This window comes from Pollicipes pollicipes, unplaced genomic scaffold (genome assembly GCF_011947565.3).
Source record: "Pollicipes pollicipes isolate AB1234 unplaced genomic scaffold, Ppol_2.1 Scaffold_4881;HRSCAF=5763_pilon_pilon_pilon, whole genome shotgun sequence".
NCBI lineage: Eukaryota > Metazoa > Arthropoda > Thecostraca > Pollicipedomorpha > Pollicipedidae > Pollicipes > Pollicipes pollicipes.
The window spans coordinates 46,900,314-46,924,931 of NW_023596576.1; the positions used below are offsets into that span (position 1 = coordinate 46,900,314).

Sequence of the window (24,618 nt, forward strand, 5' to 3'; positions counted from 1 at the left end):
CGCTGTCTGGCTAGGATGTCCCGGCCGGCGCGCGCGGAGGGCTGGCGCGCCTGGTCTGTGGCAGGCTGACCGCCTCCGCGCAGCGAGCTCCATCCGTCTGCCTGAGCGCAGGTCAGCTCATCTTCGACCGGAGGGAAAGACGGGAGACGGCAACAAGAGACCTTTAGAAACAGTCAAATGAAAGACTATAAACTGGGATATTAGGATGTAACATCGGAATCACTGATCTGATGGCGGCGAACACCGGCGCCGGCGCCCCGGGCCGTCGCCGCCTACCATCCGACACGGGGTGGCAACTAAAGTCGGATCCACATCTCGACGGCCGGCCGCGTCGAAGAGGTATACAGCCCGTCTCACCCGCCGGGGAGTTAGTCTGATTGTGCTCACATGCCGACCGGCATCGGAAGCATTTCACCGTCTGGCCGGCGCCGGCGGTGCCCCGCGCAGCCGGAGCTGCTCGCGGCGCCCGTGCCGGCGCCGTGACTCGTGACCGGCGGCGCCGTGACGGCACGGACGTCATCGTCGGCGTGAGCAGGTCGCCCGACCCGCGCCGCCGGCGCACGCCCGGCTACCCCGGCTAACACAGACACACCGCCGCCCGCGCAGGGCCGCCCCGCGCCGGCCGGCGGCGGCGCGCGCCGACGCACGTGGCGCGCGCACCGGCCGCTCACGGGGCGGCGCCGGCCGACGCCGACTGGCGCGCGCAAGGCTACAGCACCCACAGCGACACCGAATGAGGCTGCTAACACCTGCTCGCTGCTTGTGTACTAAATTATTAAAAATCACCAACAATAACAAGAACAGTTAGCGACGAGGCTCGACGGCCGGGATGGGGGCGAGGCCGGCCTCCAGTCACTCGGCCCGGTCCAGGCTGATATTGATCGTTTTAACCTTGCCGCAGTCGCGCGGGATCTTCAGCAGCTGCTCCGGCGTCGCGTCGGGCATGATGAGACACATGAACGTGTTGCCCGTGCCCGTGTCCTTGGGGTAGATGGTGGTGGGCGAGAAGGGCACGTTCTTCTCCGAGTAGGCACACAGCCTGTTGTACACCTCCGGGTAGTCGCGACGTAAGCTGGCACCGCGCGCGCGCAGGTGGCGCAGGATGTTCAGGAAGTTGACCTCGCGCGCGCGCTCCGCCGCCATGTGCGGCAGCGAGTTTGGCAGCGAGATTAGGATCAGCGTCTCCAGCTCGTCGAGCTCACGCGTGATCTTGGGCGACGGCTTACGCTGCGGCGAGCGGCCGCCCAGCAGCGGGCTCAGTTTGAGTTTGGCGCAGCGCGGGATGATTTGGCGCTCCCACTTGGCCGCACCGCTCAGAGGCATCTCGTTAAACACGCAAATCACAATGTAGAGCACGAGGCGCGACTCGGGGTTGTACGCCTTGCACAGGTCGATGATCTCGCGGTAGACGAGGTGGCCCATCTCGCGCGGCAGCAGGTCCTGCCACTTGATGTAGAGCGCCTCGGAGGCGGTGCCGTTCTCCTTGGCCAGGAAGTCGTCGGCCGACTCGGGGCTGGGGAAGAACACCTTCAGCAGACCGCGCCCGTGAGTGAGGAAGCCCTGCCGCGCCGTGCGCGAGAACTCCAGCAGCAGGTTCTCGTCCTCCTTGATCTTCATGATGATCTGCTTGGACATGGTCTGCGCGCGAATGGCGGCGCACACGCGCCGGTGGCGGTCCCAGTGCGCGCGCCGGCAGTCGCGCGAGCAATAGAACGTCTCACAGTTGTGGCACATTTTGAACACGGTCTTCGCCTCGGTCAGGTTGGTCGTCCGCAGGCACATCGAGTTCTTGCACTTGATGGTGATGAACGAGTCGGGCTCGACGCCCTCGTCGCCCTCCTTGACGTCGTTCTCGACGGGCGTGGTGGTGGCGGCCGAGCGGTCCGTGTCGGCGTCGACGTCGGACACGTCGTCGGCGAGGGGCAGCCGGCGGCCGAGCTCCTCCAGCGTCACCTCGCGCTCGCCGGCCTCGCCCGGCTGCCAGTCGTCGTCTGACACATCGAAGCGCACCTTGTGGCCGTCGATCGAGTCGCTGAGCCGGCGCTCGGCCGTCGGCGAGCTGACCTGCGCCTGCAGCGAGTCGCCGCTCGAGGCGCAGTTGTCGGTGCTGCCGCTGTGCTTGTGCTCGGCGCTGCCCGAGTCGGCGCTGCCCTTGCTTCCGCCGTACAGCTCCTCCCAGTGCGGCTCCGGCTCGCTGTTAACCCAGGCCACGGTCGTGATGGCGTTGGGCCGCGGCTCGGGCGGCGAGGCCGGCGCCGGGCCGCTCCAGCCCCGTCCGGCCGCCGGCGGCGGTGCCGCGTTCGCCAGGTGCCCGTTCCGGCTGGGCGCCTCCTCTGTGGAGAGACGGCGGCGTTACAGGGGGCCGAGCGGTGGGACACTACACAGACCGCGTCAGGCTCGTCCAATACTGCACGGGCGGGAGGCGTGCGTGGCACCTCAAAACTCATCTATACAGGAGTGGCAGCCCGGGGCCATCCTCATGCCGAAACTAGGCGGCGCTCCCATCAAGCGCTTCCAGCGGAAGCCACGTGTGTAGTGCAGCACCCGATGAGCAAATTACAGGCACTATTATGCTAAGCTGTGCAGAGTGCATCAATGGCCAGGCTTTATGAATGGGAGCTATGCACCTACGCTGCTGAATCCTTCTAGCGGTGCCGGTCGATTTCACTTACCTCATGTCCAGCGGCGTCCTCCGAGCCAGACCCGTCCCTTCTGCCATTCTGCTGAAGCTCTACGACTGTGCCCCCAGAGGTCACACGTGATCTCCGGTCGGGGCCATGCTTCGACACTCCTCAGTGACAGCCACTGCGCATGCGTACACTACGCCGACGGCGCACGCCCCGCCTCATCGGACAGTGCGCCAGGCCGAGGCCGGTGAGGCCGGCGTTCGGGCTCGCGGTGCAGCGCCGGCGGCCGGGCACACCGATCGTGCACAGCGGCGTGCGGTGCCAAGGGAAATACGACGCTCGGCGACGGGCGTTTATTTTCGCGAGGTGGCTGGGGAGGAAGGGGCTGGAAGTACGCCATCATCGCTCGGTGCACGGTGAACGAACGGCATGCAATTAAGACAGGCATTATAGATCAACAGAAGATGACGGGTCGCATGCACAGTGGCAAATTTGTGGAACGTCGAAGAGTCGATCCTGGCCCAAAAACCGAAGTCTAACGATGGGCGCGAAATGACTGCCTTGGGCAGAAGCTGACGCAGCAGAAATCTGTGCATGCCCGTATCTTGATACACCACAGTGCACACATGGTTTTGTTACTTTGCTTAAAGCACCACATTCAGTACATTTACTAACACTTCTTATATGCGTGGTGCGTGCTTCATTGTGTACGGCTTACGTAAATCACAAAGAAAAGGCAAACAAGGACAGCAACATGACAAAAGCAATGCGATGCCAACAACAATCATCTCAGCGCATGCGTCCTGCAGCACCGCGCTTCTACACCAGTTCGCCTTGACAGCTTTGTTGGACAATCGGCGAGTCCCCCGCTTCCCGCCGTCGACAATCACCTGCCCTGCCTCACTGGTGCCTGATCACCGCTTCACCGCTGACCGCTGATCACCGCGTCACCGCTGACCGCTGATCACCGCGTCAGCGGTCAGCGCCATCTGCTGCGGCGTCCCAGCGCGCCGTGCCGCCTCCTCCGCCGGCGGCGGGCCGCGTTCAGGACGCGCGCGCCACGCCCGACTCACCGGGCGCCGACGGCGAGCAGTCGTAGTACCGCGTGCCCACCAGCGACGTCTCGTAGAGCACACGCGAGGGTGAGGCGCCCCGCCGCGATCCCTTGCTGCTGGTGGAGCTGCTGCGCCGCGGGGCCCCGGTCGCGCCGCCCGGCAACGCCAGCAGCGAGTCCAGCACGTCCTCCACAGTGACGGACGAGCCGCGCCGCGCCGCCGGCGCCGGCCGCCCGCCCCCTGCCGATCGAGCGCGCTTAGAGGGCACCACCGACGCCGCTGGCGCGCCGACTCCCGAGCATAGGGAAGAGGCGACGGCATCGTGCGTGGAAATGTGCCCTGTTTTTGCACGCGCTGGCGTTACACCCGCGTGGATGGCCGTAGTTATAGGCTGAGCAGGCTACATTCTCCTCGCTATCGTACACAATATGATTGGCGATAGAATTATAGTGTACGGTAACGGTGGAACGATCGCTTTTCTCATGGGCCGAAATACACCGGACCACAACTCGAGTTGTGGAATAAAACATCGCTTAGCCTGCATTCAGTTTGAAAACTACATGAAGTACGTGTAGCATGAAAAATCGTTACTATACATTCTGAGGCGTCATGGACGTAGATGCAAATAAACATTCGAGGCAAGCAAAATGAACGTGTAAGTTGCTGAGCCACCATTACGCTCTTTGTCAGGCGTGCAGTGGCTATGCGAGCGCGCCTAGACATGTAGCCTCTCGCCAACTGGAGCATCCAGTATGTTGACCAGATGGCAAGAGAGAATGAGGATGCGTAACGAGGCTGTAGCACAGCCCACAGCTCTACCGCGCAAAGGTAGCATGAACAGCCTGCAATGACTCGACCCGCATCTCGAATTGCAACTATTTTGACTGCCAAGTTCACCAGCGCTCCAACTTACAACGAAGGAGCGGAAAGGCTGGGCAAACTATGATTTCGAAACCTCTTGGCGCAACGTGACGCACCATGACACGTCTCTCCACATGTTAGCCATGAGGCCAGAAACTCGAAAACATGTACCCGCACGGGTAGAACACAGCCCATTTTTGCTAGACATGCTCTCCCAGAGCAAAACATGTCCATCTGATTTGTGTGGGGAAGTGCTTTGTGGGACAATGCACGGCGAAGTAAGTGAGCTGAAACCCCGAACGGTAGCCCCGCACTCATGTACCCGCGGATAAGATGCAGTAAAGTGCCATGGCATCCCGCCATCATCACATGGCCTGAAGGATACTAACATACTTTTCGATACCTTAGATCCCCACTTCTCCGTTCGACTGTCGGACATGTCGGTTATCAGCCGTTGTCTGATCCGATGCCATCTATTCGGCGGTGAGAACCGTTTCCAAAGGCTTTCGGCAATCCATATCTATCACGACATCAGTGGACTCGAGTTTCGGCACGGTACGCGGGGTTAGTCGCCGCGAAAACTGAATTGAAAGCGTCACGAGTTATCGATATCGATCCACGCTGCAGATCGATTAACATCTTTCACGTACACGGGCTGCTTCTAATCCATTATTAGCTGGACTCCTGGGGTTAGGCCGATAAGAAATATTACGCGTTGCACGTTTCTCTAAAAAGCACTGCATGCAAAAAATGTCAGCCGATCCCATTATCAGTCCAACGCGAAGTAGGGCAAACAGGGACGTGTTCACAGCAGCATTCACTGCAGAACAGGAATGCCCAGTCACCAGTGAGATTCTTACCTTGCTCACTAAGCCTGCTCGACACGAGCATCAACACGAGACGAAGGTGCTGTCAAAAAGGAAACACACCGCAATAAAGATACCAAGTCGAACCAAAGACCATTCAACTACCCAAATCGTAAATAAAAACCAAGCAAAATTCGGTGCTGCTCTCTAATAGTTTATTAAGTAGATAAATAATCAAATATACAACATAAAAGTGACTCGGACAAAATATAGCAAACACTGCAAGCAAACACAACAAAATAGATCATTGTGGAAGCCATCCGTTATTTCCGCCCAGCATTCTTATCGAACGCACGTATCCTACGCGCTTAACTCTTCATATGATGACTTCCCTATTTAAACTGTACTGAGGAGTGCATCAGGACCACTACATCCGAGTAAGATGAAACAGGAGCAAGATTTCTCAGCAACCACGCTGAAGAATAACATCTTTCTCAAACGGAACATACTCGAGACGTAGCGTTCTCATATCCCCACAAAGAAGCCAGAGCATGGAATCGAATGTCCGGCGCCAAATCGCCGTGGCGAAGCGCTTCATATCGAGTGGAGACCAACGTCTCATTGAGCATAAAAGCTGACCAACAACGACACAACGGTGCATCGCATGCCAAACGGAGAAGCACATCCAGTGAAAAGGGAACAAACAGACAGCGGATGCTACGAAACCGCGGCAAGCGCAAACGCAAAAAAGCAGGACAAAACAAAAACCCCTCTCAATCGACAACTAAGACACATGCCCCAGCTCAGCGCGACTCAAAAACAGTATTTACAGAGAACACCAAGCGCGGGTCGACGGCCGGTGGACATCACTCGGCCCAGCTCAGGAGCCCCGACTAGAGCCCAAGCCCGGCAGCGGCGCGTGCGTCACACCATCAGCAACTCACCGAGCTCGTAATGGTCGCCCTTGGCATCGGAGCGGGGCGGCGGGGCGCTGGAGGGCGGCGGCGGCGGGGCGTCGGCCGGCGCCGGCGAGCCGCCACCGCCCGCCAGCGTGTCGGTCAGCACGGCGCCGGCCGCCTCCGGCGTCGTCGGCTCGTCCGTCGGCTTGGTGCCGACGAACGCCGTCTCCAGCCAGACGGGCCGCGCCCTGGACGGCGAGCCGGACCGCGAGCCGCGCGCGCCGGCCGGCGAGCGGTGCCGCGGCCGCGGCGAGCCAGAGCGGCCCATGTCACTCACACTGCCGCCGTTGGACGACGCCGTCGAGTCAAAGTAATGCACTATGGCGCTGGTCACCTCCTTGATCGAGCTGTGCACGTCCAGGTCGGGCTGCTGGCGCGGCGGCCCGACCGAGCCGCTGCTGCCGGCGCTGCGGTCGCGCGGTAGGCTCAGCCGCGCGCCGCTCAGGTTGCCCTCACTGCGGTTGCGTCCGAAGCTGCTGGCCAGCCGGTCGACCGGCGTCTGGTAGCCCTGGCTGAGCCGCTCCTGGCTGCGCCAGCCCAGGTAGGCGGGCCGGTGTCCGAGGCTGCGGCCGGTGCCGCCCAGGCTGCCGCCGGCGCTGCCGACGGGGCTCTGCGTGCCGCTGCTGGTCTGCGAGACGCGCGCCGAGCCGGCCCGGTACGCGCCGCCGTAGTAGAGGCCGCTGCGGTCGCTGGGCGCTGGCGAGGCGGCGCCGGAGCCCGGACTGGTGAGGCTCTCCCGCGAGGTGGCGCGCACGTAGCGCCAGTCGGGCGGCCGCACGCGCGTCGGGATCACCACCTTGGACTGGGCGGTGGGCGTGGTGCACCGGCTCGACTGCAGGCTCTCCTTCGACGTCGACTTGGAGTTGAAGCCGGACCAGCCGCCTGCGGGCAGGGGGAGGGGTGGGCGTGAGAGCGGGGCCCAGCATGTGGCGTGCCGCCGGCTAATGTCATCACGGGTGCAGGTGGCGTGTGGTTGACAAACCAGCGGCGAGAGAAGTGGGTCGCGGGAGAGTCGTACGTCGCCTCCAGGCCCAGCCCACACTAGCCACCAGCCTTAATCGTCCAATCAGAATGGCCAAATCAAAACAGTAGCCACGTCCATTAAATCGATGAAAAATGGATGGTTCTTAGCTAATACATCAAATAGCGAACCTAGGGGCTTTCAAGACGGCGAGCCTGACTCACAACCACGAAGGCTTGTAAAACAAGAGAGATTTGAAGCAGAAGTGCAAAGCATGCATGCTCGATGCACAGACCCGCCGGTAACTTCTGGAAGGCGAGGCGGCGTTGCCACACTAACCACCTCCTGCCACCAAGTTTCCTGTCCAAAATTGCAGCCGGAATGGTGTCATGAAAGCTTTACGCGCGTCGTAAAGACCAGCCTGCCGCCTGGGCGCCGGCTGGACGGTCCCAGACACGACACAGCCACGGCGCAAAAATACGGAGCCGTGCAGACGGGCCAGGTCTGGGGCGTGGAGGACTTGTAACGGCACAGTGGCATGTGGGCCTTGCAACTGTTCGCTGGCATGTCCGGCCCCGAAACACCAAGGGCTCACACGCAGAGCTCAGAGCACAGAGCTCGAGACTATGGGTCTGGTGTCTGGCAGACAGCGGTCATGAACAGAAGAGGGAGCGGTGCAGTGGCCCCTGGCGTCGCCTGACTGTGCGTCATGCAGCGTCCTGGCTAAAGTTGCAAGCAGGAGCGAGCTGCTGCCCACCCACACTGCGATGGCTCGTCTTCAGCTCGCTCGCGGCGCCCGATGCGTGAGTCCGACGGCGGCGCATCAAAACACGGGCGCCACATCAATGGGCCTGAGCTGGCGCCCTCTCACGGGCACATCACGTGTCGGCACCAGGTGATTCAGCCCGCCCGGCCATGTTGACACTTGGGCTCGCGGCCCCGGCTAGGGATGCCGGGGCGGTGGCAAATCAAACACGATAGTCTGCGAGCCGTCCGGCAGGCCGCAGTGCGTCAGGCGCCGCCGTGCTCGTCAGCCTAATCGGACCCAGATGAAGCGGCCGAGCCGGTTTTTATAGCCGCCCGCGGTCCAGATGCGGCTGGGGTCAGCCCCGTACCGGCGCTGCGGCCGGTATTTGGCGCTGCGCCATGAGCGGTGGCGTCAATAGCGGGACTTGAGCGAGCGCGGCCGCCGCCGGCGCCGGCCGCTCAGACATCTGGGCAGCCCCATGTGGGTGCGCCGCGTGGCGGTCGATTTACCAGGCGTGGAGTTTCCTATTCAGCTGCCGAGTAGGCTCCAGTCGCCCCCACCCTCCATCCCCTCCACGCGCCCCACTTTGAGAAGAAAGTGGGTCAAATTTGAGAAGCCCGTTTTTCGCGCATTTCGGGGGAAGATCGCATAATTTTCGGTGATCAGCCTCCCTCAGGCCAACACCCAGTTTAAGGAACTACGCCTATGGGACTACGCCTGAGGAACTACGCCTACGCCTATGGGTTCACAAGTTGGACAGATCTTTAATGGAAGGATATTACAAATATATTCAGACAAGAGTCGCGGCCGCATTAGCATAAAATGCGCACGATTAATGTTACAGCTATTTAGCAACCCAACGAGAACGCAAAGAAACCCGCACTTAAGTACTGCAGAGCCAGCAGATGCAAACACAGGTTAAGGAGTCGAGACGAGAAATTCCAAGGAATCTTGACGCATCCAGACCCTAAAGAACATTGCCACCTATGGCACCCAGGGGTTATGAATACTCAATAGCCACAGCCATCTACATGCATCACATCTAAAAGGCACATTCCAGTCGGAAACAAAACGTTGCAAATGGTCATCAGCACAGTCAAATCGCCCGACTAATCCAATAGAAATAAAAATAATATTTACGTATCCACTCAATCAACCACAAGTCACAGAATAACTAGAAGGGCACGATAACCTACACTTGCCCTTCCACCAGCACACACAGTCATTCGGGCTAAAAAGCAGTGGTCGACACACACCTGCCAGCGAGCCGAGCCATAGTCCCGTCGCAACGACGTGTCCGGCTTGCTGGACTTCTTGTACCACTCGGGCGTGTTGAGGTTGCGCAGCGACCGCTGGAAGCGCAGCTCGTGCTCACTCAGCTGGCGGTCCCCCGCGCATCAGCTGATTCTCCGGCGGCTGAAAACAGGGCGGGGCGTGCTGAGGCGGCGCCCAGACGAGCTGAGACCAGACGGGCGCTGGACGGGGGAGCTGGCGCCGGGCGTCACCGCTCTCCGCCGCCGCCGAACGAGCTGAGACCAGACGGACATCGGACGGGAGCTGGCGTCGGGCCGCGGTGGGGGGCACGAGGTCACCGCTCTCCGCCCCCGCAGAACGAGCTGAGACCAGACGGGACACTGGACAGGAAACTGGCCGCCGGGCGCGAAGTCACCGCTCTCCGCCGCCGCGGAACGAGCTGAGACCAGACGGACACTGGACAGGGAGCTGGTACCGGGCGGCGAGGGAGCCACGAGGTCACCGCTCTCCGCCGGCGGCAGAACGAGCTGAGACCAGACGGCCGCTGGGACAGGGAGCTGGCGCCGTGCGAGCGTGAGCATGGGGTCACCGCTCTCCGCCGCCGCGGAACGAGCTGAGACCCAGACGGACATTGGACAAGGAGGCTGGCGCCGGGCGCGAGGTCAACCGCTCTCCGCAACCGCAGTACGAGGTGAGACCAGACGAACACTGGACAGCGAGCTGCCGCCGGGCACGAGGTCACCGCTCTCCGCAACCACAGAACGAGCTGAGACCAGACGAACCCTGGACAGGAGCTGGCGCCGGGCGCGAGGTCACCGCTCTCCGCGCCTCACGAGGAGCCAGCGGACAGATGGCGATTGATGTCCCCCGTCTTGGATTGCGTGTCGTGGAAGTCAGGACAATTTGGGATGACGTCATCTCCCCTTCCCGACGGCAGTCTAGTTTGCTATTGGGCTTTCGGGCTCTTCGATTGCTCGGTCCTGTTACGTCCATAACAAATATTAAAAGCAACGGTGTTCTAGAAATTTCGAAATGAGCTATAACGCGACGCGAATTGTTCAGGTCGGGCGTATGTACAGGACAGAAGAGAACATGCCCACGGAGTTTGAAGAGGTGCTCAATATGGTGAGTCGTTTGCCTGCGTCTGAGGCAGATTGACGGGCCCCGCTCTGAGTCAAAACCGGCACAGTGTCAGCTGCTGCCAGCTCTGGCCTAGTCGGCGGCTCGACGATTGAAAATACGATACGTACAACCGCATATGCACAACCGCAAACACAACTTTTTTAAACGCAGCCCCATCGCCAAAAAATCGGGAGCAATGTTGTGCTTCCACCTTCCTCATCCCGCCTCCACTGAATATGTTGCGCATTCTTTCGTAGATGAAATGAATATTTCTCTATTCAATCCAAAGCACGAGCATCAGTCATTTAGCACACTAATGACGACGACCCCAGCATCCAACGAGTCAAAGGCTCGACTCCCGCCTCTCCCGCTCCAGCCAGCAACCCGGTGGCCCGAGCCCCCGCAGCGGCCTCCCCGGGCTCTGCTCACCCGTGCCCGCTGTTAAGGCTGGAGGCCGGCGGCTCCCCATTGGCCGAGCGAGGCCGCGCAGGCACCGGATAGGCGGCCGGTCTGCCCGGAACTGGGTCAGAGGGGACGGCGGGCGACGTCGGCGCCGGCCCGAGCCCGGCCCGACCCGGGCCTGCTCGCGACACGACACCGGCCGCCGGCGCTCCGACAAAAACGGCACCCAGCCGCCGACAAAACACGGCTCACGACGGCGGGCACGACTGTCATCGATTCAGGACGCGTCCCGGGATCGATGGCTGGAGCGTGCCTGTTGGTGTGTGGTGCGTGCCCGCTTGCCGGCACCGGCGGATGCGTGCCACGGCGCGGGCGTGCGCATGCACCCCCGGAGTATGTGCACGATGCATACGTGTGCACGGCGACTGCTCTTGCGTGCGTGCGGGCGTGCGTGCGTGTGAATGCATTTACGGGCAGGCGTGACCACAAACAAGCGCCTTGATTGCCGCCTTTCTGAGTGCATACATGGCTGCGGTATTGTTCGTGCGTTGGACGCTGCCGTTTTGCGGGCGAGCGTGTCTCGCGTGAGAGCCGGCCGGGGTGCGGTGGGTTCGAGCCTGCATTCACGCGCGCGTGTGACCACAGGACGGACCAGCGGCGGCGGCAGGCGGCCCCGGCGCCGGCGCGCCGTGCGTACCGGGTTAGCGTTGGCGTCCCAGACGTGCGCCGTGGCGGCGGTTGCGCGCGCCAGGCTCCGGCGCCGGCGCCGCCAGAGCGCGGACATAGCGGCCGGCCAGAGCGGTCGGACACGTGTCCGCCCCCAGACACGCTGCGCCCCGGCGTCGGACACGGCGGCGGGAGTTGGCCGGCGCCGGCGGCGTCGGCGCCCTCGTCAGCACCCCGGCGTTGTCCGCGACGAGCTCGGGCGCGGACCGCTCCGGCGGCACGCAGGACCAGTTCCGCTGCGTGCTGCGGCCGCCAGAGGGACGAGACCTCAATGGCCGAGTGGCTCCGCCGCACCCCGTCCCAGGCCCGGACGACGTCGCGCTCACGTGGATGCCGCGCGCCTATCGCCGTCCGCGCGTCGCAGCACCAGCGGCGCGGCGCTAAAACGAGGGCAAACTCGGCGCGCCGATACGGCCGCAGCGACGGCGCGCCGCTCCGCGCGACCCCCACAAGTGCACGGGCAGGCGGGCGGCCGGCGGCCGTGGCCGCGCGCCTGTTCACCACCTGTCCCGCCGGCGAGCACCACAGCTGGGCGGCGCGGCGTCGCAAGCACGGCTGCTGGCGCGCGCGCTCCGCCGGCTCGCAGGGCCGCCACTGGCGCCGGCAGCGTCGCGCCGTCGACTCCGACACCATGGCGACGCCGCGTCGCTGGGCGCGGTGGGACGTGCCCGGCGGCGGCCGGCTGATGGACGCCGAACACGCGGCGGCGCCGGCGCTGCCGCCGCGGCGAGGTGGCCGGCGCCGTCACGGGAGCCGGAAGTCGTGGGTGACGGCGGCCCGTCGGTCGATGCCGGCCGGTTGTTACGCGGGACGGCGGGCCCATACTGTTGCATGACAGGCCATATTTCGGTGCCTCACGGCCGGCTGATCGCTTCGGCTCGGCGTAGGAGTAAGTATGTCATTAGTCGCAGCGTGCGTCCGTCAAATGTTCGCAACGAAAGCCGGCATTTAAAATGCGCGAGCGAAACCAGCTAAATGTTAGGTCGACTCGACAGCTAGATTGTTTTGAAAGAGTGAACGCTTTCGGCATGATCAATATGAGCGCCGAAATAGCACGCAGACTTCTCGAGTGGAACGTCATTTGTCAACGACGGTATCGACATCAAACGGCAAGAATTCACAGCATCGTACCGTCGTGACCCGACAAATGAATACCAATCGACGGCCTGAGGCGACTGGCACTTGGCAGCACGGTCCCGACAGCCGGCGACAAAAACGCCGCACCAGACACCGAGCAAAAACCGGCTCGTGGCCCGCGAGCTGCCGGAATACGGCCAGCCGCGGCGGGTACGAACCTTGCGCACCCTCCAGTTCCCGGCCAGCCAGAGCACGTTCGGCAGGGAGGCGCTCCAGAAGATCATGGGCGTGGGGGAGGGGGTCGCAAGACCTGCTGCCAGCCGGCTCACCAGTGCCCCTCCCAGCGCGGCGGCGGGCGGGCGACTCACCTGAAGCGCCGCCGGTCGGCCGGACCCCAGCTGCGTCGCGCTCATTACCGGCCACCTGGCGCCGCTGACCTCCGGTCACGCGTGCGCCGCTTCGGCCGCGGACTCGCGCTGCGGACTGGCGCCGCCGTTGCCGCCGCGGGCGGACAGCGGCAGGCCGGCGGGCGCGCGGACGCTATCAGGCGTCCACCGATAGCGGATCAGGCACCGGCGGGTCAGGGTCTGACCTGATACAGCGGCCGTCACGGTCGGCCGCCCGCTGAGCAACAGCTATGCCCCTGTCGGGATAACGTGACGGGTCCCGACGGGCGCCGCCTGGTCTGATGGCGGCCTGGCACCATGAGACGGCCTGTACGGCCACGTCATGACGATGGCCGGTCTAGACGATTTCCGTCTGCTGACGGCTGGCGAAGCCAATCCCGGCCATTGATGACGGCTGACGATCGCAACGCCACCCGATAGTGACAGACCGACCGAACCGCCGGTCGGTGTCGACCGCGGCGGCGCGCTGCGACTGCGACGCCCGGCAGCGGGCTCACGAACGGGACGCCCCGCGGCGGCGGTGGCGGCGGCACCGCCCAGAAACGGCGGCCCCGACGGGGACGCCCGTGACGCCGCGTGACGTGACGCCGCATGACTGATGACGCGACGGGGCCCCCGCCGCGACGGCGCGCACAGCCGAGTCAGAGCGGAGGCTGCTCGACGCCGGTGTCGGCTGACCGTCCCGCCGGTGCACACCATCACGTGTTGACGAGAGGCACACAGGGGCACGTCGCCCGCGTGAGTGACACACGATTGCCGTGCGCGCAAATATCGCGGACATGATATCACCTATCGTGTATAATCAACGCACGAGTGGTGTCGAGAATGTCCTGCGTGCGCCTGTCGTTCGTTCGCCGAGCGGACGGAGGAGAAACCAGTCCAACCGAGCGTCCGCGTGGACGCGGCCAGTCCGCTCGGATCATCTTACGGACGCGCCACAGACCGGAAAAAGACAACCGCTGCGATGACTAGACCTTCAGGCGGCGCGGTGACATAAACAGCCGCTCTCTATTTCCAGGGCGTCCGAACCGAGGTGGCTTCCCCGCCGGAGGCCTCAGTCGACGCCGCCGCCGCTCGGCTGCCGCCGCCGCCCCGGCGTAACCCAATCGGGCGGCGGCGGCCCGCCCGCGGCGGCCCGGCGTGAGTCAGGCGGGGCCGCTGCCAGCGGCGGGGGCGGCTCGGCGGGGCGGGCCGGCGGCGCGGGCAGACACGCCCCGGTCGCCGACCCGGCACCGCCGGCCACCACCTGGCGCGTCCAGAACAGATGAGAAGAGAAGCGCGAGCGAAGGCGGCGGCGGACGGGACCGGCGCGCACGCCTAACGTGGGGGCTGTGCCGAGCCCAGCCCCAGACCCCACCAGCCCAAACACCTGCGTCGGTGTTTGGGCCGAATAAGATGCGACAGCTACATATCATCCCGCATTACTTGAGAACTTAATCTCGTGAAATTGGATTCCTTGTCAAGCTGAAATGTTACCGATCTTCGGATTGCAGCGCATTCATTAAGGCTAAAGCGTTGCCTTGATTATGCTTGGATTTCATTTTCTCTGGTGTCATGTGTTCGTCGTTTTTGCAGTTTCGCGACCCAAAGTCCGACCTCGCATCAGCACCAGCTGGCTATTAACGCTGGCTGTTGTGAAGTAAAGCTGATTTGCAAGACGTAATGCTGCCACCACGACGTTTAAAATGATAATATGTACCTTAAATGTAGAACAAGAGCAGGGTGGCCCCACATTGCGCAGGATTTAGCCGAAATTCCCCCCAGGGGGAGGGACTTAAGTGACCAAAAGGTCTATAAGACAGCTTGTTCCAAAATCACACGCATTTGGACCAAAGTTCAGCGAAATTGCTCCGTATTTAGCTCGGGGGGGGGGGCTTGGCCCTTCGCTGGCCTCGACCCTGATGCTTTGTCGGAGGGCATTTTGCACGGGAATTCTCGCCTCATTTTCTCTCAAAGTCCACAAATGCCTGTTTGATGTAAGATACCTGAACTGAATGCTTCTTTGGTGCATGACATTCGTACGAAATACCAATGTGGACCATTCCCTTTGTAAGTAAGCCGTGAGAAAGGCTTTCGTCGCCTTTCAGGAATGCCGGAATGAAGAAGCTCACTGCGTGGTTGGAAAATGCAGATTCGCTGAGTCATTCATAAACGCGTCTTTTCAATTGAGACCCATGGAGAGAACCCATTGGGTTCCCTCTCCAACGCCTGCGCTAGAAACGTCTTCCCTCTCTCAGTGACCTCCATCGGCCAGCTCGAACCGTGCGCTGCCTTCCCCCCCCCCCCCCCCCTCCTCCTGACAGCCTGAGCCCGGCCGCCCGGGCCGCCTGCCGTCTCCCTCCCTCTCTCTCCCCGCTCTCTCTCACTCTCCTCTTCCTTTCTCACGCGAACGAGCCGATCGATGGAGGGGCCGTTCCCCGCAGCAGGCGGCCGGGTCACGTCGATGACACAGCAGCTAGGTCACACCGATCAGACTTAAAGCAGCCAGGTCACACTGATGAGTCACAGCAGCTGGATCAGACCGATGTGAGTCACAACAGCTGGATCAGACTAATGGGAGTCACGGCAGCTGGATCAGACCGATGTGAGTCACAGCAGCTGGATCAGACTAATGAGAGTCACGGCAGCTGGATCAGACTAATGAGAGTCACGGCAGCTGGATCAGACCGATGTGAGTCACAGCAGCCAGATCAGGGCGCAAATAACCGGGGCAGTTGAGGCACCCTTAACACTGCATACCTAACAGTAACTAACAGCTGGACCCGGCCGATGAGACTCTCAGCGGCGCGGGAAGACCGGTGCGACTTGCTTAACACGCAGACCTTACCACGGCGGCTCGGATCGATATGCTGAATGATGTGTGGTAACAGTATCAGATTGCGTGTAGGTCAGGCAGGGCAGCCCAGATCCGGCTATAGGTCAGACGGATGTTACTCCTGCAGCTGGGCCGGGTCGATGGTTCTCCCCGTAGAGGGTCAAGGAGATGAAATTCCCGCAACTTAGTTAGATCAATGAGAAGCCGGTCCAGCGGGTGAGCCAGATTAGCTCGGTGGGCGTTGGCGCGGTGACAAGATCTCGAGGCACGCGCAACTTTGACTCGGCGGGACAGATGTCCCACGCCAACCAAATTGGCACGATTTGGTTTATGGTCCGGTCGGTTCGCTGCAGTTCAACAGAGAAGATTCGAGACGTGCATAAGTTATACTCCACTACTTAGGTCGAATTTAGCACATGCAGAATGCGAACTAATGGTGCAAAGAGAAATCTAGAGCACCATGACTTCCTGCGATACACTGTTATCGGTAATTCGAGCGCTGCCCATGAGAAAAGACGAAATAAGCAACTAGAATGCGGTCCGGATCATTCGAGAAACACTTTTGAAAACCAAATCTCTCTCATAGGAATGACCGGTCAGAGAATGGACAGATCTTACTGACGGCAGGGATGGGGGCGAGAGCGGGGGCGCAGCCGCGAGCGGGGGCGGGAGCGGGGGCGGAGGCGGGGGTGTTCGCGGGAGCGGGGCGCGTCTCACCGGGTGGATGGCTCCGTCGCTCAGGTGGCGCGAGCGCTTCCTCCACAGCTTCCTGAACATGGCGGCGGCGGCGGTGCGGCCGGCCGCGCGCCCCGGCCAGCTCGCGGCCCGCTGACTGCGCCGGGCCGCCGCCGCCGCCGCCGCCCGGCAACCTATCGATTTTCGAAGACGCACAACCAACTAGAAGAACGGAAAAATCGCCGGGAGGGAGAGAGTCGAGGTCAGCACAGCAGCGGCCGCCGCCGCCTGCTCCAGCCACTTGCCCGGCGAGGGGTGCGGCGTGCGGCCGCAATTGGGGGGAAGTGGAGGGTTGCGCGGATAATTGGTAAGTGGCGGCGGCGACCATCTTGAATTACGCCGGACCAGTTGCGCCCATTTCGCAGAGCGCGACGCAACGCAGAACCCCGCAGCGTCCTTGGAGATGCGGCGGATAGAACCGGCGCATCCGTCGCCGCTGAGATGCGTCCCTCCTCGAAATTGGACGTGACAAGTCGCGTCCCGCTCCCCGCCGCCCTCCTTCCCTGTCAGCGCGCTCCGTGCGCCGGCGCGACACTCGCGACAGTCACGTTCCAGCGTGTGCCGCGGTGACCGTGCCGGCAGTAAGTGCGCGCGGTCGGCACAGATGATGACGCCGGCCTGCAGGCAGCCCCGGGCTTAGAATATTGATTCTGGAACAGATGCCACGCTACCGGCGGCCGACGGGCTCCGGACGGCGCGCGGTCGACCCGCCTAGTTGGCGCGCCCGCCGACAGGTGGGGACACCCCACGGCGGTCGCCGGACGCCGTGAGATATCAATCAGGGGTAGCCCACTGCGTGAAGCACAGCCCGTTGTGCCGCCGGAGGATTCCGCGCTGCCCCCGTTGGCCCGCTGCGTCACGTAAGTCAGCTGTAACGGCGGCCATGCGTCGCTCCGCGGCGGCCATCTAATCTTCAAAATCGCTCCAATTCATCTCCACGGTGAATGCCGAAAATAGCGGTGCGCTTTACACGACCATCCGTCTCCATGCACCTCCGCGACGCCACCCTGGAACGATGTTACGGTTCCGCTTATTACCATGCCGATGTTCTTTAACAGGCGTACAGCGTGTAATCACCGACGGGAGCATGCCTGCACCGCCCATATTAGCCCACTTCCTCACACTCTCACGGACAGGCTTCACTGCGTCGCCGACCGACCCAACGGCCCACCGCCGGCAGCGCGGCTCCCAACAAGCCGTCAGACGCGGCTTCTCTCCAGCGCTATGCCGGCCCGGCCGTCTGGTCCGTGTGGCCCAGCGGAGCCGCCGCTCTGCGAGTCGCTCGGGCGCCGCGCGCCGGTACGCTCAGACCAAACCAGTTATGCACAGAATGATTACAGCGGCGCGGCGGCGGCGCCGCTCGACTTGAGCACGACTCGACCCGGGCCGACGGCGGCTCGACTCGAGCTCAGCTCGAACCATGTGGACTTGGACTTGACTCGACCCGGTCGGCGGCGGCCCGAATCGAGCTCGGCTCGAACCATGTGGACTTGGACTTGGCTCGACCCGGACATATGGCGGCTCGGCTCGAGCTTGGCTCGACCCGGGCCGACGGTGGCTCGACTCGAGCTCGGCTCGACCGGGCCGACACCGACTCGACTCGACTCGACTCGACTCGACTCGACCCGACCCGGGCCGACGGCGGCTCGACTCAGACCTGACTCGGCCGGGCCGACGGCGGCTCGACTCGAGCTCGGCTTGACCCAGACTGGGTGCTGAGCTCAGCTCCCTTGCAGCCGCCGCCGGTCGGTGCAACCGGGAAGCCAGGGGCGGACAGGCGCACCGACCGCGCGGAAGTGGGTCGTGCAAAGAGGAGGCGCGGTCGCGGCCGTCACCACCGCGGGCCTCCGGTAAATACCACCACAATCGCTCGTCATCGCGGCCAGGTCCTGGAATGCACGACGGACGGAGCGGGGACAGACCGACGGCTGACCGAGCGCATCGCTGACAGAGCTCGTCGACCACATGGCCGCTGGTCATCGGGCGTAGCCGGATCCAGCGGGGATAGGCGGCGTCCTGTTCTCTGCATAAATCGTGGCTCATCGGTCTTTTCCACAAAAAGCACGGCTTATACCACCGCTCTCTAAACCCGGCTATACAGACCGCGGTACGGGGCACATTTTTGCGCCCATAGCAACCCCACACCTCCCACTTTTTCTCTCTGCCTCCGCGCGTTGGTCGCGTTGTGACAGCTTAAACTACGCTCACCGCCCTGCACGCTGCGTTGCAATGTGACACTGAATGTGAGGGCACGGGGGGGGGGGTCACGTCGTCCGCAAACAACGCTGCAACACGGCGGACCCGGCACGGCGCGGCACAGCAACGGCACGGCGGCTCCGGCGGCCGCGGTGCAGGTCAGCCTTGAGTTAATGCTCATCAACGATGCGGGCGCTAGGCCCGGCGCGAGGCGCCGCACATACCGGCGTGATGACGCCACGGCACGGCTCCTCCCCCGTCCCCCCCCCCCGTCCCCCTCGGCGGCGGCGGCAGCGGCCGCGCCTCGACGGGCCTCGAGGCGGCTGGAGGTCCCCAAGGTGGCTGGAGTCCCCCGAGGTGGCTGGAGATCCCACGGGGCGGCTGGAGGTCCCCCGGGACAGACCTGGTGTTTCCGGCAGTGCAGCTACATCTGAGGTGCGGCCGTGTAACGGACGGCGCCCGATTCCGGTCCGCGCCCGCAGCCGTGGCAGTGGGGACCTGTGGCGTAGTCCGCCAGACGTCGGCGTACGTCGCGGATAAGACTGTCCCGCTCTCGTGGATACAGCGAGAGTCCGCCCTCCGCCGACCGGACACAACGGCAGAGTCCTCTGTCCGCGGACACACAGCGAGTGTCCGCCGCGTGGCCGGCCGCCAGCTGAGCTGACCCCCAGTCGGCGGGCACTGCGGCGAGGTCAAACCTCGGCCGGCGTCGAGAGGCCGAGGTCGGGCCGGGCAGCGCCCGCCCAACGGTACATACAGGCCCGCCGCGCACAGCCCGGCGCCGGCCGCACGAGCGGCGCCAGATGCCGGTCGGCTGCAGCCGGGTCCGGCGGGGAGGCCGTGCACGGAGAGGGTCCGCGCGCGCGGCTGCGCTGCAGGACGCATGCCACTCCCATCAGCGGTAACGGGAAGCGGGACCGCCTGCCGGACCTTATTTTGGGCGAGACATTGATGACGAAAACGCGCGATTGATACAGAGGCATGTCTGGACGGCATATGTTCCGCAGCTTCCCACGGAACACGTCACTCGATAGTCGGACTCGCACAGGCTCACGGGGAGAGGCCGGAGTGGCGGGGGGAGGGGGCGGGGCAGTGCGGGCCGCCTCCCGGCCGCTCGGGTGGTCCAGTTGGAGGGGGGCAGGTTGGAGTGGTTACGTCACCCGGTCTCTGTTTACAGTCGCTCTCTCAGTTGACGACAGACGGCTATCAGGCTTTATCAGACCAGAGCCCGCCACTGGCAGGGCTTCAAGGGTCCGCCGACGCCCCGCAAAGGCGATTGCAGTGAAACGACCAAGGCTAACTTTCACACTCCCGGGAAAACAACGCTGTTCGTGGCTTAAATGGTCTATCTAGCATTTAAAGTGTAATCTTGCGGCTGGACACCCCTCGTTACGCGATTGAACAGTCCGAAAGTGGCTTAAGAGCAATTTACATTCATCTACTGTGTGAAATTATGCTGCACATAACACCTTGCACGTCGTCACGACGCATTGCGCCCGTTCCTTGCTGGCGATGGTTCGCCCAGATTGCTGTGAAGTTCATGTCGCGCTGAACGGTGGCCTGCAGAGCCCGTCCCGTTCACTCACACTCCGTCCGTGGCGCTGAGACCGGCGCTGGCAGCCAGACTTTGGATCCAACGAGGCACTCCGCAACTGCGGAGAAATAGAGTGGACGCCAGCGCTGAGAGCGACTTTCTGTGTCGACCGGCCCCGGACCGCGACGCGGCCCCCCTTCCGAGCGAGAGGGGGGGGGGCGACACATGGGCGTGGCCGGCGCCCGCGCGGCCGAGATGACAGGTCCCAGGCTGCGGAGAGGCCGACGATTGCTGCCGACACGGCGGACACGCACCAGCCCGCGGCCGAACCGGCGCCGGCGGCGGCGGCGGCGCCAGCACCCGCCGCGCCGCGTGCAGCCGGCAAACGGCGCGGTGCGGGGCGCCCCGCCCCAGCTCCGGCGACAGTTCCCAGGGGCGGCCCACCGGCTCTGAGCTCCGCGTGTCGCGGTGGCCGCACCGGCCAGCGCCCCAGCCACGCCCGGCCGGCCACCGAGCGCCGCGTGCCGACCTCCGCCGCCCGTCGCCCCGCCGCCGGCTCTTAACCTCTCTCAGAGACCTGGTGTGCCGCAGATTCGGGGGCTGCTGCATCCTGACACTGGCGGTGACCTGGCCTAGAGCGGCGCTCGACCGTGCGTCCCAGTCGTCCGGAGGCGGCCAAGACTGCGCCGAGCTCGAGGCCGAGGGGCGGGGCCGGGTCGGCTCGGGTCGGGTCGGGCGGCGAGCGCCGCGGTCCGTCCGTCGAGAGGGCCGTGCGGGAAGTGGGCGCCCGGCCGAGCTCGCCGGAGAGTGGGCGCCTCTGTTTACTGACGTCCGATGCAAGTGCACGGGCTCATGATAGCGCACGGGCGGCGGCTGCAGCGCGCCGCGTCATCGCTGCAAGTGGTCGGCGCGCGCGCCGTCCGCCCGGCCCCGCGCGGCGAGATGTCCCCGGCGCCGGCGGGCGGCCGCCTGACAAGGCCGTCCATTGATCGGCCGCCCCGGGGAGAACGCCGAGGGCCGGAGAGGCTCGCGACCGCCGCCGGCGGCCGGCACGTGCGCGTCGCCCCTCCCTCCGCGCCGCGCCACCGCCCACGTGTCGGCGTCCGGTCCGGTCCTTAGAGACGCGCGCCGCCGCTGCCGCGTGCCTAAAGCCACACGACTCAGCCTTCGCCAGCGTCACCGGCCACCGCGGGATTCCGCCGCGTCAGGCTGCGCAGCGACCCCTGGCGCGCCGTCCCGCCGCCGCGCCGTCGGACCGCGCGGGCGCTCGGCGGGCCGCCGGCAGCCGTGAGCGTCAGGCTGCGCTCCGACCCCCGGCGCGCCGTCCCGCCGCCGCGCCGTCGGACCGCGCGAGCGCTCGGCGGGCCGCGCCGGCAGTCGTGAGCGTCAGGCTGCGCAGCGACCCCCGGCGCGCCGTCCCGCCGCCGCGCCGTCGGACCGCGCGGGCGCTCGGCGGGCCGCCGGCAGTCGTGAGCGTCAGGCTGCGCAGCGACCCCCGGCGCGCCGTCCCGCCGCCGCGCCGTCGGACCGCGCGAGCGCTCGGCGGGCCGCCGGCAGTCGTGAGCGTCAGGCTGCGCAGCGACCCCCGGCGCGCCGTCCCGCCGCCGCGCCGTCGGACCGCGCGAGCGCTCGGCGGGCCGCCGGCAGTCGTGAGCGTCAGGCTGCGCAGCGACCCCCGGCGCGCCGTCCCGCCGCCGCACCGTCGGACCGCGCGGGCGCTCGGCGGGCCGCCGGCAGCCGTGAGCGAGCCGAGGCCGCCGCCGTTCTCCCGGCTGCGGATGGGGTGCGGCCGACACCGGCCGCGGCTGTGATGACTGACGGCGCGTCAGCGTTCGACGCGGGCGGCTAAAATAGACGCCGGGCGCACGCCCGCCCCGCCGACATGAAAACACCGGTTGAATGGGACCCGGACCGCCGGCACGGGGGCAGCGGACCGGTCGGACCGGACCGGTCGACTGCGCCTCGGGTCGGGCTGGTCAAGCGCCGCACACTCGCACGATGCGCTCCCGGCTTATCGAACGCACCCCACCCGAGTGCGAGGCAGTTACCGGCATCCTGGAGCCGTCTCCACGTTAATGGTTTGTTGCTGCGCCCGCGCCCGCGGCCTGGGCCGGCGGCGCGGACACAGACTGCGCCCAACGGCGCGCGGGGCTGAATAATCGGCTGCTAATTAGACGGGCGCGGCGCGTGCCGACCCCGCTCGTTCTGCGGAGGGACCGTGTGCGGCGGTGGTCGTCTAATCAGGCCGGCGATGGCGGAAAGGTGGGGTGCGGGGACGCGATCGGGCCGTAATGAACGCGGCGTGTGGGAATGCGAGGGATCCCGTGCCGGCCAAAAGACGGCGTGGCGAGGAAGTGGCACAACAGCTGGGAGCGGGGAGCGAGAGGGCGATGACAACAGAATGAAGAAATGGTAACTGATGGCGAACGGGACAAACAACGGTCCGCCCGGGAAAACGAAGGAGGAGAATGGAAGGATGAGGGACGGAAACCTCGAATGTGTGGACAATGATGCCTAACAAGGGTGGATGTGTGCACAGCCGGTATGTGTATAGAGCAGAGGGCGACGACTGGCCTCGACCGAGCAGATAAATAATTAAACCGAGGCTTCCATTCAGCCCGCGCCAGGACGTAAATAACACAACAAATAAACCACGGTCGGGCGGCGAGGGCGCCGCGCGGGCCGCAGGAGACAGAGGACAGTGAGGGACAGAGGGCGCGAGAGATCGGTACACCATACAGCATTGATCGACAGCGGCCATCGACAGCCTGGCGATCGCCGCCCGCTGCCGGAGTCTGCGGCAGCCCAGCCGCCGTCGGGCGGCGGTCCACTCACCTGCACGGCGCTCTTGTTCTCGTCGTCCAGCAGGAACTCCATCGACTTGGCGCGCGAGTCGACGCCCTGCGCCAGCGTGAACTCCATGTTCTTGTCCAGGTTGAGCAGGCTCTTGGCCTTCTCCTTGTTGGGAGACGCCTCGTCGATGCACTCCTGCAGGCTGCGCACGATGGCGTCCAGGTCCGTCTCCGGCGGCGGCCGCTGGCCCGCCGACGGCGAGTCCAGGTCGGTCTCTAGCACGCCCACGCTCCGGCTGCGAGCCCGGGCCAGCGCGGCCGCACGCCGCTGCGCGAACCTGTCCCGGCTCTTGCTGGGCCGCGCCGCGCGCGCCCGCCCGCCGCGTGCAGAATGACCACATTGCCCTCCTCCTGGAGCGTCACCGAGTGGTCGTCGTCGTGGTCGGCGCACCGCTGCTCGGCGCGGCCTGACGGCCGATCAATAGGCGGCCGGGCGGGCGCCGGCGGCGGCGGCGGCGGCAGCGGCAGCGGCCGCACCAGACTCCGCGTCGCCGTCTCGATCAGGCTGAGGTTGGGCGTGCTCTTGGCCAGCCGCTCGCGATCCTCGCGCGGCGCTGCCGGAACCGCTCGAACGCGTCTTTGATCTCGGCCGCGGCGCCGCCCGGCCGCGCCGTCGCCGCCACCGAGTCGGGGATGGGCGCCGCGGGCACCGAGCGCAGCGGGATCACGCGCTGCTGCTCCAGCTGGAAGAAGTTGCGCCGGGCGCTCGTCAGCGGGCGCGCGCCGCCTGCGTCTGTACGCGCAGCGCCTGCGGCGGCAGCGGCGGCTTGGTGGTGGCCGGCCGGCCGGCGGCGGCCGACTCGGCGGGATCGGGGGCCGTTCCTGCCGCGTCCAGCGCAATGTTCGCTGCCTTGGGCAGCGACAGCGACTTGGCCCGTACGACGGGGCTGGGCGGCGCGCGGAACTCCGCCTTAGCCGGCGCCGGCGGCGGCGGCGGCAGCGGCGGCGACTCCTCAACCGCCTGCTGCCGGACAACGGGCGCCGGTGCGAGAGTTCTCTGTGCGGCTACCGGCGTGGAGGTGGCCGCGTCTGCACCGAACGGCGACACCGAGCGGCGCGAGTCGTCGTTCGGCGTCGAGGCGATCGGACTGGGCAGCTCCGACGGTGGCGAACGCGGCGACGGCGAGCGAGACGCCGGCTTGATGCTCTCCGGTTGGGCGGCACCTTCGGCTTGGACCTGCCGCCCGACAGCCGGCCCAGGCCCAGCCGCACGAGCACGGACGTTTTGGGCGGCTTCTCCGGCTTCTCCGCCTTGTCCGGCTTCGGACCCTGCAGCGGACGGTCACCGGCTGGCCGCCGCTCCGCCTGCCCCGCACCGGCTCGCCCGGCGCGGACTTGGCGGCCGCGTCGCCCGTCGGCGTCTCCGCCGCTGAGTCCACGGGGCGGGCGGGTATGTCTTGGGCGGCGGTGCGCTCTTCGGTACCGTCGGCGGGGGCACAGCGCGCGCACGGCCCACCCCACCGCTCTCGGCTCGCTCCCGG

At 64.9% G+C, this 24,618-nt stretch overlaps 2 protein-coding genes across 2 annotated transcripts in view; both read right to left on the reverse strand.

The window, feature by feature from the left end:
- Positions 1 to 690: 690 nt before the first annotated feature.
- LOC119100480 (uncharacterized) lies at positions 691 to 23,338 on the reverse strand. The gene is given in 9 exon segments (XM_037223571.1): positions 691 to 2,235; positions 2,281 to 2,333; positions 3,701 to 3,922; positions 5,404 to 5,452; positions 6,294 to 6,368; positions 6,415 to 7,190; positions 9,291 to 9,403; positions 9,405 to 9,433; positions 23,121 to 23,338. Coding segments are annotated over 9 exon segments (2,787 nt in total). The 5' UTR covers positions 23,208 to 23,338; the 3' UTR covers positions 691 to 852.
- Positions 23,339 to 23,637: 299 nt separating this feature from the next.
- LOC119100481 (F-box/LRR-repeat protein 6) overlaps positions 23,638 to 24,618 on the reverse strand; it is a 27,545-nt gene continuing 26,564 nt past the window's right edge. Inside the window, exons 5-7 of the mRNA XM_037223572.1 lie at positions 24,302 to 24,406; positions 23,988 to 24,101; positions 23,638 to 23,820 (exon numbers count right to left, since the gene is read on the reverse strand). Coding sequence (XP_037079467.1) covers positions 23,638 to 23,820; positions 23,988 to 24,101; positions 24,302 to 24,406 — 402 coding nt within the window. The remainder of the gene's footprint in view (positions 23,821 to 23,987; positions 24,102 to 24,301; positions 24,407 to 24,618) is intronic.